The following is a 12,217-nucleotide window of genomic DNA, read 5'->3' on the forward strand; positions in this document are numbered from 1 at the left end:
AGGCCCCAACCACACTGCTCACTCCTTTTACTGAAATCCTAAATCTTGGGCTGGGAGGTGGGGCTCGGAGGGGATGGTAGTCTACCCGGCCCCCCTCAGAAGCCAGCCTCAGCTTTCTCCTCTGTGCTAGGATTCGAGGTGGAGGTGAGAGCCACATCGTGACTCCCTCCTGGATTTGCTCCCTTGGAAGGAAAGCACAGAGCCGCCAAGGTGTGGGCCAGAGGCCACGTGGCTGACTAGCCCAGCTCCATCTGGAGCTGTCAGGATCAGAGGGTCCTAGGACATGAGGCAGCCCAGGATTGGGGGCCAGGGGGGGCTACATTCAACTCCGCTGAGGTCTAAGTTACAAACTCTGCTATCACACTGGAGCCTGGGGAAGTTCCCAGTTGGAAAAAGAAAAATGTGTCTCCCTGGTTGGCTGAAGAAACAGCCCCCAGCAAGGAACTGGCAAGTGTGTAAGTAAACACAGCTCCAGCTGGCACAGTCGGGCTATTGGGACGGGGTCCCCAGGCTGGAAGAGGCCCCAGAGGGTCTAGGGGAAGGCCCAGACTCAGGGGAGAGGAGCAGGGAGGTGGCCTTGCCAGGCTCATCGGCCGAAGCCAGTCCCGGGAGACGTCAGGCCTCCCCACAGAGGAGCAGGCTGCCATGGGCTTTCTGCAGCCCCTGCTGGAGCTCCTGTCGCCATAGGACCTTACTATACATGTGTCTCCATGTGGTGGGCCCACGCCTGGGTTCCCCCTCCATCCCCCCATCAGGCTGGGCACCGAGTTGGGGCTCTGCACAGCACCAGCAGGACTGCTGTGAACTACGAGGGCAAAAGCCCCTGGCCCAGGGCTGGGAATGGAGCAGGTGGGATGTCCCAGGATTCTTTGCTAAGGGATGGCCTCAGGGCAGCCCCTCGGCTAGACGGGGCCCAGGGGTGTGGGCTGGGAGACAGGCTGCAGCCTGAAGCTCCCCTTCCTGGTCTGGAGGGGCCTCCGGCTGGTTGTGGCAAGGCCCAGCCATCTGGTGCCCTGAGGCCACCTGAATGCATAGGGATTGCTCCCTGGGAGCCTTGCTGAGGGAGCTGGGTGGCTGGCAGGCAGAGGTAGGTGAATTGTTCACAGGCTGGCACTCCCCAGGGAGGACGGGGGGCATCTGCCTTGTGGGGCTGTTGTCGGAAAGGCCCCAGGCGGGTCAGCGGCTGCCCCAGTGCTTCCGCATCGCATCCATCACCCTGTTCCACAACCCTGCTCCTGCAGGACGGGCTCTCTGTCCTGTTTGCTGCCGCCTCCACAGCACCCATAAATGACCAAATGCTAAATCAATGACTAAAGGGAACATGAGAGAGAGACTGAGGTGGTGGCTTCTGGGAGACTGTGCGATCGCTCCCATTAGGTCACAAGCCTGTCCTGTGCAGGGCCAGATCCTGGACCCACACACAAGTTGCTTCTTAACCTGTCTCAGCCCCTAAGGGTCACCCCTGCATCCCAGAGTCTAGAGACCTATAGTTGCCACTTCTCAGAAAGGAGCTGTCGGCTGGGGCTCGGCTGAGATCCCCGCCGTCGCCTCCTCCAGCCCTCGCCTGCCACGCCTGGCGGCCAGCCTGTAGTTTCCATTATGCAACCTCTGATGTTCTCCAAAGCTCAGAGATCAAAAGACCTGCCCTTGGTGTTCCACAACCAGGATGGGATCATGTTTTTTTCTGCTTGGCCAGCGTGGCTGGGGTCTGATACTTGGGAGGAGTGATGCACCAACACCAGTGCTTCTCAAACCCTGTGTGCACAGCCCCCACCTGGGGTGTCGTTAAAGTGCAGGAAGTCTGGGGTACGGCCTGTGGGGCCTGAGGGTCTGCATTTCCAGCAGGCGCTCAGCAATGTCTGCTGCAGGGGGTCCTGAAGAACGAGGACTCACGCGTGTGTGGCCTGTGCCTGTCCTTACATGTCTTTCGCTGTGTGCAATCCCTCGTCCAGTGGTTAAAGCACCAGACCTGCGGGCTCTGAAGCTACAAACCCACAATGGAGTGGGATTTTGCCTGGGAAAACCTGGATGCTCAGACCGGACCACTGATGCAGCAGGACACAGAAGGCATTGGAGATGGAGTGGAAGATAATGACCAACTCACAACTGCCCCCCACATCCCAGATGGACAAAGCCAGGGTGGGGCTACTGGGGAAGGAGGCATCCCCCCAAAACGAGACCCACACACCTGAAAAATGTGGTACTTCATGTCACTGATCTCGATGGTTTTGCTGTTATCGCCATCTTGTTCTGATCTATTGGTCATCAGCGTCTTGAACCTGGAGCAAGGAGGTGAAACAAGGCAGGTCGTACTCCATCACTGTGTGGCGACGGCACCACCCATCACTCACTGCGAGATGCAGCACTTTCAAAATCACTGCCACGCTCCCCAGATAATTCTCAGTGAGTGACATTTTACATCACCTTGGGCTGACAGCTGGGCCAGGACCCCTTTCTGTCCCCGCTGACCCATATGAATGACTTTGACACCTGGAGCCAGAAAATTGACTCTTCATTCCAGAATATTTATATGTTCTAATCAAAGGCAATAATTTGACCAGAAAGAATCCAACCTCAGTGCTCTCTTGGAGAACTGCGGGTCCCATCCCTACTGTCACTGCCTCGTGCCCCTGCGGTGGGAGGTGGGGAAGGGAGGCTCTTGCTACGTGATGTGCCCTGCGGGGCAGAGGCTGCAGGGGAGCCCCGGCCCAAGGCTTCTCCAGCACGTCTGTCACCTCACATCTGCCCTCTGGGGGCTGGCACTGTTGTCCGAGGCCGCCTACCTGTTAGACGCTGTCACCAGCAGGACTTTATGTGCATAAAACAGCTTTCCTTCCACGAGGAAGGTCACGTCCGACATCTCCTTGTTGTTCAAAAAGTGCGGATCTGTGCCAAAAGCGGGGAGGGAGCAGGGAAATGACTGAGGGGCCCACCGCCGGGGGCGTGGGGCTGGGGGACAAAGGTGAAGCAGAGAAGCTGAGGCCAGGGCCTTGGCACCTGGAAGTGGGGGCGGAGGACAAAGAAGAGAGGGAGATCTGGAACGTTCGTGTGGCTGGGTGGGCGGGGGCAGGCCTTCACCTAGTCTGGCCGGCAGGGTCTTCCGAATCTCTGGGATGCTGGGGACGGGGCTGCTGCCATAGCAGTGGGTGAAGATGGCAGCCAGCTGCTGGATGACAGAGTCGTTCTGTGGGGGAGAGGCAGAGAGAGGGCCTGTTAGCTCGCCCGCCACCTGCTGCGGCCGTCTGTTTACAGCTGAAGATACGTCAGGCTGATTTCAAAAGTCCAGGGCAGGATGAGAGCAGCCGCTGTCTCTTGTTCCTCCTGGGTCTGGCTTGGCAAGAGGTGCCTGTTCCTTCATCACTGATTCCCTAAATGGCCTCTTGGCCAGGCCCCAGCCCTGACAGATCCACGGCCTCTGCCCTCTGTGGCCAGGCAGTGCGAGGCGGTGTGGGGTGGGCGTCCACCCGTGTGTGGGGAGTTCCCGCGCCTGCCTGCCTGTGTGTCAGTCTGCGTGTGTCCTGTGGTCTGGGGCAGGTCAGTGGGCGCTGGGACGCGGGTTTGGAGCTTGGGCTGGGGACCGCGTGGGGACTCGCCTTGCTGGTCTTGAGGATGTCGAACATGAGCTGTAAGCCCTCGGTCACCAGCTCCTCGTTGTATTCCTCCTCCTTGATGGAGCTGAAGTCCCGCAGGAGGCTCTGCACCACCGAGTATCGGGACTGCGAGAAGGCGGTCCTCAGGGACTCGATCCACACGTGCAGCTTCCAGGGGACACCTGGGCCAGGCAGGGGTCGGGCCAGCAGTCATTCCCCTCGGCAGAGCACTCCCCACACAGACCCCCGAGCCCACCCCGTGGCAACCCATCCTTGTGGCAGGCTCTCGGGGTGAGCCCGACGTCTGCAGCGCGGAGCACCCCTCCCTACCCCGTACTCCATTCCTGCGTGCAGAACACCCTCTCAGGGTAGCCACGTAAGGAAAGCGTTCATGTTCCCTGACAGGCCTCCCTGAGGGGTCAGGGGATTCCAGGTCCTCATCAGATGAGGTGGAGAAATGGCTCCAGCCCAAGTCCAGGGAGCCCGGCTCTGAAAATCTATAGCTCCGTCTGGGGCCACAGTGGCCCCATTACTTGTTGGGCCCTGGAATTACTTGTTGGGGAAGATTCACTAATTATAAGTGTGGCCAGGTGGACTCGGATGCCGAGAAAACATGCAGGACGTAGGCCCCACCCCGTCTAGCAGCCTGAGACAGACCCTGTCTTATCACAGGCTTTTACTAGCGCCCGGGTCACAGGTCACACCCAGTGGGACATAATTGCTGTTTACCAGCTCCCTGGAGTGTCATGGGGCCACAGAGGAAAACAGCTTTGTGAAGGTCATGACAAACCCAGCAGTGTTCCTGGTAATTAGAGAGATAGTATCACCTCCCACCCCCCACCCCACTGTGTCCCCTGGGACACTACGCAGGTGGGGTCAGCATCCGTAGTTTGTTGACTGTAGGTGGGAGTGATAGCCCATCTTCGGTGTCCCCATGACAGTGACAACGCTGCCATCATGCCCTGCATGCTCTCGGTGAGCTGGCACCAGGCCTGGCTGCACATGATGACATCACATCCTTAGGTGACGATCCCCAGTGGCAGCAAATGTGGCATGGCTGCAATCTCACCAGGTCTGTCTGTCTGACCAGCCTCCCCGGAGAAGAGAAGTCTACAGACTTGCAGACCCAAAGAGTGAAAGAGGTTGGCCGAGGGACCGGAAATGACTCCCAGTGCTAAGGACTCCCAGTGCTACACTTTCCAGGGCCGTGACCAGGGCAGGGGCAGCAACACTCCAACAGGGAGAGTGGAGGGTCTGAGGCTGAGGGCTGGGGGGACGGCCTCGGGACGGGTACCACGGAGGATGCCCGAGGCTCCGGGCATCTGCCTCCTGTCCTGGCCACCTGTGCAGGCCTAGGTAGGCTCAGCCCTGCCCTGTGCTCAGCGGCCTTGTGGCCGGTCTGCCCTGCAGGCCCCGGCCCTCCCTGGCTGCACACAAGCAGCAGAATGGGTGCCTGCACATGCGTGCCCCGGGGCCTCACCCAGCGCCCTCAGCTCCATGGTGATGTCCACGTAGCCGTGCTCTGCGCTGTAGTACATGGCCTCCTGCAGAGCCTTCGTGCGGGTCCGGCTCAGCCGCACAGGCCCCTCACTGCCACTGCCCTGGCTGGATGCATCGCTTTCCTCCACGCCCTCAGCCAGGATCTCCTCCAGAGACAGCACGTCTGCCTTGGCCTGTTGTGGCTGCGTCAGGAGCTTTCTCAGCACATTCCTGTGGGCCAAGGGACAAAGATCGGCGGTGCCTGAGATCCCCACCGTGGCCGAGACCCACCGAGCTGCCTCCCAGCACCCCGTGGCCCAGATGGCCTGGGCTGGGACGTCTGCAACACAAAGGGCTCATGGTCTTCCCCTCCCTGGCAGGCTGGGCCAGGGGTCCAGACACCTGGGTGAGGCAGGGAGGGTGCTGGAGACCCCTCCCTCCTGCCATCTGTACTGCCGAGAAGTCGAGGGCTCTGGGCCAAGGAGGCTCTGCCGTCCTGGCTGTGTGAGCTCAAATCGGCTGCTGCAGCTTTCTGAGCCCTGACTGCTTGTCGTCTGTAGAACACAGCATCAGATCACCCTCTCCCGGGGTTAATGGGCCACTGTGACAGCATCGAATGCAGAGCCTGGTACACAGGTCCTCTGAAACAGCAGCCAGCTTTACACATGCACAAGTGTCTGAAACACAGCACATGTTTTAGACTCACTCCCTTCCATTGATAAGAGAGCTGTGAGGTGAACATGAGTGTTAAACATTAGGTTGGTGCAAAAGTAACTGCGGTTTAAAAGGTTAAAAATAACTGCAAAAACTGCAGTTACTTTTGCACCAACCTAATAGAATCCATTCCTATATACGGGTGTGCAGCATTTAGACCTTACAGAGCATGGTCCCATGTACTGTTGCACTTAACTCTCATCTCATGAACATCACCAGTTATAGGTGCTGAGTACATCTTGCTTAAGCTCACACTTGGAAGGAGTGCAGGCCCAGGACTTCTAGCTTAGAGGCTTAGGCTCATTTTGTCACATCCTGTGGCTTAGGACACGGTAACTGCAGCAGAGGCAGGTCCACAGGTCACCTGGAGGCTGAACCTCCTCCCAGCAGCCCCGCCTGCCCCCTTCATATTCCCCTCTCCATTCCATGATGGCTGTGCCAGGCTGTGCCAGGCAGCCAGCTCATGGCCCAGAGACCCCTCGAAGGACCAGGGTCATCCCCAAGGGCCGGGACAGCTGTCGCTTAGCTCAGCGAGTACAGGGCACGTAGTGTGTGCTGGGCACTGGTATGTGAAGGTAAGCTAGCCCCCGTGCCTGTCCCAGGAATTCCGTGTCACACACAGAGTGAGGAGCAGGTGAGCAGACAGGCAATTTCCATGAAAGGTGAGGAAGACACGGGGGTGGGGGAATACAGGGTGCTGGCAGTGCTGGGTAGGGTGATGTGCAAGATGGTAGCTGAGGGCGAGGTTGGTTTAGGTGGGTGCGTAAGGGGGGCCGGGTCGGCAGCAGGTGTGGAGGAAAAGCATTCTGGGGAGGGGACCACACCAAGGGCACAGCCTGGCTTTGAGCACAGTGTTCAGATGGGAAGTAGGTGTCCACCTGCCTTTCTCTGCCTTCTAATAGCCTCCTCCCTGTCTCTCTGCTCTCCAAGCTGCCTAATGGCTCTGGTCTCAGCCTGCTGCTGTCCCGTCACACCCCTGGGTAGGCTGGGCCCCCACAAAGCAAGGCCCGCCATCTGCTCCTGGAGCGGGATGGGATTTCCCGCGGAGCTGCTGGAGCCTCTTCCTGGCTGAGCCATATGCTGTGTGGAAGCACCGGGAGCCGCTCCCGCACCGCAGACCCACCATCAGGCATGGAATGGACGTGGCCCTGAGGCAGGCCTGGGGGCGGTGGCAGGGCAGAGTCTTTAGGGAAATGGAGGGCCTGCCCTGAGAGTCAGGAGTCCCAGGCTCCAGTCCCTGGTCTGCCCGGAATCAGCTGTGGGGGCTCTCTACGTGACCCGCTCGCGACCCAGTGTCTTCGGGCCTCCAACTTTGGGGGTCCCATGCTGGTTGGGGACCTGGATCTCCTTTCTGGCTGGCTCACGCATAGCCACTCCCATCTCCCCCATGTCTGGAAAGATCTCCAGGTGAAGCTTTTCTGCTCCCCACTGGGGAATCCAGGCTCCTGAGACCTGTTTGGTGCCCCCACATCACAGCGGGCAGGAACCCCAGCTGGGTACCTGTGGCCATGGGCAGCAGAGTGGCTGAAGCAGTTCATGTCCTCATGGAGGGAGGACGCCATGCCGTTGGCTTCGAGCATGCTGAGGAGAGGGTCAGCGCCTCGGCTCAGCAACAAGCTGACCAGCTCGTAGTTCCCTAAAAGACAAGGTGATGGAGGCTGCTCCCTCTGCTGAGACCTGCGTGGGTGTCGCGCTCAGCACAGACTGATGGGTAGGGTGACGGGGGTCCCCAGGGGCCCAGAGGAGGGCTTTCAAGGCCAAATGTCTAGCTACTTGCCCAGCCAGGGTGGGTGACGAGTGGGGAGGGGCAGATAGAGCCGTAGGAGTGGGGTCTCTTGCTGGGCAGGGCAGCATGGCACCTACCAGCCGCAGAGGCAAGCTGCAGGGGCGTCTCCGCATAGCTGTCCTCACCGCCATTCACTGCTGAGCCCTCCACATGGGCCCCAGCGTCCAGCAGTAACTGTCAGGGCACAGAGGAGGACACTTAAGAACAGCAGAAGTGTCTGGAGCATGTGTATCCAGAGGCTTTGGGGGACGGACCTTTCATTCCCTCTGGACGTGTGGCCAAGACTCGCCACATCCAGGCAGCCAAGGAACCAGAACTTTAGAAATCCAGGTTACCCTCACAGTTCCAAGTTTCTAGAATCTTCACCTCCACTCTCGTGGCCTTGGCCCAAGCCCCTGAGCTATGGGCACCTCTGAGCAGTGTCTGCAGTAACCTTCCTAAGAACTCATGCAGATGAGCAGAATAGCATCACCCTCCAGTTCACTGGGGGAAACTGAGGCTCTGGGAGGCAGCAGAGGTGGTGGGGGAGGCACCCTCACTCTCCAAGCCTCAGTCTCCCTCATCTGGAAAATGGGGAGAGCATTTGTAGCATTGTTGGGGCTGAAGTAAAATGGTGCTCAACTCTCCGGAGGGGTTCAACAACTAGTGGCGTTTAGGGTTCTCTCAGAGGTTCCGTGAGCTGCCCCAGTCTGGCAAGTGTGTGAGGGGGACTGGAGCACAACTTTGCTGTGTAGGACACCAGGTGGCCTCTCCCTATTCTGGCAAGGGCAGGCTTTGTCAGGGGACACATGGGACAGGGTTAACAGATACCACGCAATTCCAGCTGAGACAGGCTGGCTGTGCCTTGGGGCAGGGGTGGTGCCTGCACCACTCGGCCAGGTGACTTTCAGCTTCATCTCACCTTTCCTGACCGTCTGCTTTGGAGGGAGCCACCTTCCACCGTTCCCAGGTTTCTGGAGACCAAACCCTCCTCAGAGGCTGTACTTGGCAGTCTCAGGGAAAACCCCCCTGCCTCTCACCTGGAGACCAGGTGTGAGGGCTCCAGGCTGACCTCTCAGCCTCCACTCCAGTGTGTGGAGAGCAGGGGATGCTGGCTGTTGTCAGTCAGAAACTAGTCACGGCACCACGGCCTGAGCCCGTGCACCAAGGCAGAGGAGGTGGAAGACTGCCCATTGGGACGAAACTGGGCACCAGTCCAGGCAAGTCTGGGGCACAGCCCTGCCGACCAGTCTGGGCTAGGCTGGAACTGTGCTCAGGTCCTAGGAGGGCAGTAATCCAAAGAAGGCAGGATGTGGCAGCCAGCCTCGGAACCATCGTTTATCGAGTCCCTACCACAGGCCAGGGCTGTGATGACAATAAGCCAGCTATGACCCCTGCCCTCAGAGGACTCACAGTCTAGCAGACACCGAGGGTATCAGAGGAGCTCCTGGGAGGGGTGCCACATCCTGTAGACCTCCGTGGCCCGAGGAGCAAAGGAGTCTGGGAGCTGAGTGGCAGTGTGGCCAGTGTCCCGGCTGGGGCTGGTGGCTGCTCTGCCCACAGCTTCCACTTCTAGGCCTGAATCCCACCCTCGCACCAGTCACAGCTACCTGGGCCAAGGTGAGCAACAATGTGGCTTGGCTCAACAGGTGAGCTGTGCCAATCTGAGTCCTCCCTCAGGAACTGGGAAAGTGGTACATTATGCCTGTTAATGGGGAGCGGCAGAATTGGAAGGACACCGTGATATAGGGCCAGCTCTGTGGGAGCTCGTGAAGGAGTAGAAAAAGCTAAGGATTGGAAAGGTGGCTGGAGGAGAGAAAACTGAGCACACACGCACAGATGCCAGCGTGCACTGAGACTCTCCGAGAGAGACGAAGATGATGGGCAGGCCTGGGCCTGTGTGGACCTGGGTCCTGTTCCCTACAATCCCAATATATCCTCACACTAAAGCCCTCAGCCCTTTCCTTGAGACAAACCACATGGGTCTCTGCCCTGCTGACCAGGTGAGCACTTAAGCAGTGTCTCTGGTCCCTCAGATTCCAGGCAGCTGCTCATCCAGGCGAGGCTGGGGCTATGCTTGAGGCCCAGCCTACCAGGCAAGCCGAGGGCACACTGCACACCTGGCAAGAGCTCACCTGGACCACAGAGATGTGTCCGTGAAGCACAGCAAATGTCAGCGAAGTCCAATGCCGGCTGTCGGGGTGAATGGAGGGGTGCCTGGGATTATTGCTTGGAACCTGGAACAATACCACAAATGATCAGTGTTTCTTGGGTGAGTGACATTCCTGGGCAGGTGACACAAGCATCTGAGCTCAGGGGGTTTCCTGCAGGGTTGGTGACTAGGAGTCAACTCAGGTGCGTTCCACATTTGATTGATAATGTCTGCCTGGAGCACCATGTGGACAAGGCTCAAAAGGATGTTCAATTAGTGATGTCTGCCCTGGGCAGAATGGCATCGAGGGGGCATTTAATGACTCAGAGGGAGGCAGAGCTAGAAGCATTTGGAGATGGGAGGGATGGCTAGGGATTAGGTTGGTAAATGGGAAAAGGTGCTGCCGTAACAGAATCATACTGCCCCCTCAGCTCACCCCTCTCAGAAAACCCACATCTTTGCTAACTGTGATCTCCATGCATCTTGTATTTCCAGTCCTGTTGAGACACATCTACCCAGTTGTACAAAACACGGCACCCAGAATGGCTGAAGAGACCTTGGGTGTTCTCTGGCTCGGTTAGGCGCCTGGGTGCTTACACACCTGGATATCCAAGTTTGCTCCAGCATCAATCAACATCTGAACCATCGCTTCGTCCCCAGCAGCACAGGCGTACATCAGCGGCGTCATACCCTACGTGAATCAAAGCAGATGCTAAACTGTCTGGAAACAGAGCACAGCACACATCCCACAGGCCTCTGCCCCAGGTCTCCTGCTTGACCTGCTGCTCGTCCTGAGCAGTGCTGCCCCTTGTGTTGGAATAGCCTGCTTCTCTTAGGCCCACATGACACCTGAAGGAAGAGGAGGGGACATCTCCATGAGCACCGCAAGAGCACAGACCCTGCAGCCACACTCAGGTGCAAAGCCACCTGTGCCATGGGGAGCTGTACACTTTGTACAAGTTACTTGTACCTCTCTGTGCCTCCGTTTCTTCATCTTTAGAATGGGAATAACATCATTATCTGTGTCACAGGGTTGTTGTAAAGAGTGTGTGTTATTATATAAAGTGCTTAGTAAAGAGTAAGCGTATCTTGATTGAGCTAACTAATTAAAATAACACAACACTGTCACGGCTACTATACTCCACTGCCATAGCCTAACCCACCTCAGGCCCTGTGCTCATAGTAAATCACTGTGCGAAGTGATTTATATGCATTATAGCATTTAATCACCACTAACATCCCTAAGGAGGTTCTACTATTATTCATGTTACAGATGAAGAGCAGAGAGGGCAATAACTTGCCCAAGGCCTCATCGAGAACAAGAACTCAGACCAGAACCCAGGTCCCCCTGAGCTGTGACGGTCACCCTTTGAGGTGTGTCTTACGGAAGGTGGAGAGGCGTTTGAGTGTAACATGTGCTACTGAGCAGCTCAGAGCTTTTCTGAAAGCTGAGGCCCACTCCCTCCCGGAGTGTAGGTGCATGGTTAATGGGGCTGCCTCCTGGCCAGGAATCTTTCTCTGGGGCCAGTAATTGCAAAGGCAGCAGTGGAAAGTGTTATTCCACAGCTGGATCCTGGCAAGCGTTTGTCTGCAGCCCCGCGATGTTATTTATTAGGTTATTTGTGTGTAGACAAGATCTCCTTACCTCATAAATCCATGCCTCATGCCCAGAGATAAAGAAATGGCCTGAGATTAATCATGGGTGAGGGCACTGTTTACCCACAGATCATTTTATAAATACCAAGGCTGAGGGAACAAACAGGATCCAGTATTCAGAGAAAAGCCAACTGCCACAGAGTGAAAATTTGGCTTTGTTTTATCAAACCCTTCTGCACATGCCTCGCTTTTTTTCCCCTCCATACATCTGTACATGATTTGGAGTTTAAACCAGACTAGGAGGCTTGTGAGGAGAAACTACTTTTTTGTGTTGGCCCCATCCCTACTCCAGATACATAAAGAGGCTAAATCAAAAGCGGCTGATGAACAGATTTCAGGGATAACCATTGTCCTCATTGTATTATTAACAAAAACCAGAATGAATGTTTACTGAGTATTTACTATGTACCAGAGACAAAGTCTCACAATAACCCTGTGGGGCAGGTGCTATTATCCTCCATGTTGGAGGGGAGGAAACTGAGGCGCAGAGAAGTAGAACCCACGGCAGCTTGTCCAAGATACCACGGCTATGATGTGGCAGCTAAAACCCAGGTGTGTCTGAAGGTACAGGTCATGGGCCTCACGAGGAAGAAAACTCCCCCAGGACAAAAGCTCCCATGACGGCCTGGAACCTGCGTTCACAGAGGTGCCTCAGGGAGACGTGACATCCAGCTTGTCACCTCCCCACTGTCCACTGCAGCACCCCCAGCCTCGTGGTCTCCCCTGTCCCAGCATGAGCTCTCACAGTCCCACCTGCATACGCTTGCTCCCGTCATCTCCCTTCTCTGGAATGCCTGCCCCACTCCTCTGCTTCACCCCCATCCTCCGTCCCTCAGGCCTGGCTCAGACCCCTAGGAGGCA

At 57.2% G+C, this 12,217-nt stretch overlaps 1 protein-coding gene across 1 annotated transcript in view; it reads right to left on the reverse strand.

The window, feature by feature from the left end:
* The window catches only part of ABTB2 (ankyrin repeat and BTB domain containing 2), a 171,801-nt gene that overhangs the window by 4,029 nt on the left and 155,555 nt on the right, over positions 1-12,217 (reverse strand). Inside the window, exons 6-14 of the mRNA XM_019738580.3 lie at positions 10,302-10,391; positions 9,684-9,785; positions 7,647-7,743; positions 7,284-7,419; positions 5,071-5,300; positions 3,594-3,772; positions 3,079-3,184; positions 2,784-2,886; positions 2,189-2,279 (exon numbers count right to left, since the gene is read on the reverse strand). Of these exons, the coding sequence (XP_019594139.2) occupies positions 2,189-2,279; positions 2,784-2,886; positions 3,079-3,184; positions 3,594-3,772; positions 5,071-5,300; positions 7,284-7,419; positions 7,647-7,743; positions 9,684-9,785; positions 10,302-10,391 (1,134 nt within the window). The remainder of the gene's footprint in view (positions 1-2,188; positions 2,280-2,783; positions 2,887-3,078; positions 3,185-3,593; positions 3,773-5,070; positions 5,301-7,283; positions 7,420-7,646; positions 7,744-9,683; positions 9,786-10,301; positions 10,392-12,217) is intronic.

The sequence above is a fragment of the Rhinolophus sinicus genome, chromosome 14 (assembly GCF_057876585.1).
Source record: "Rhinolophus sinicus isolate RSI-liver-muscle chromosome 14, RSI-T2T, whole genome shotgun sequence".
Classification (NCBI taxonomy): domain Eukaryota; kingdom Metazoa; phylum Chordata; class Mammalia; order Chiroptera; family Rhinolophidae; genus Rhinolophus; species Rhinolophus sinicus.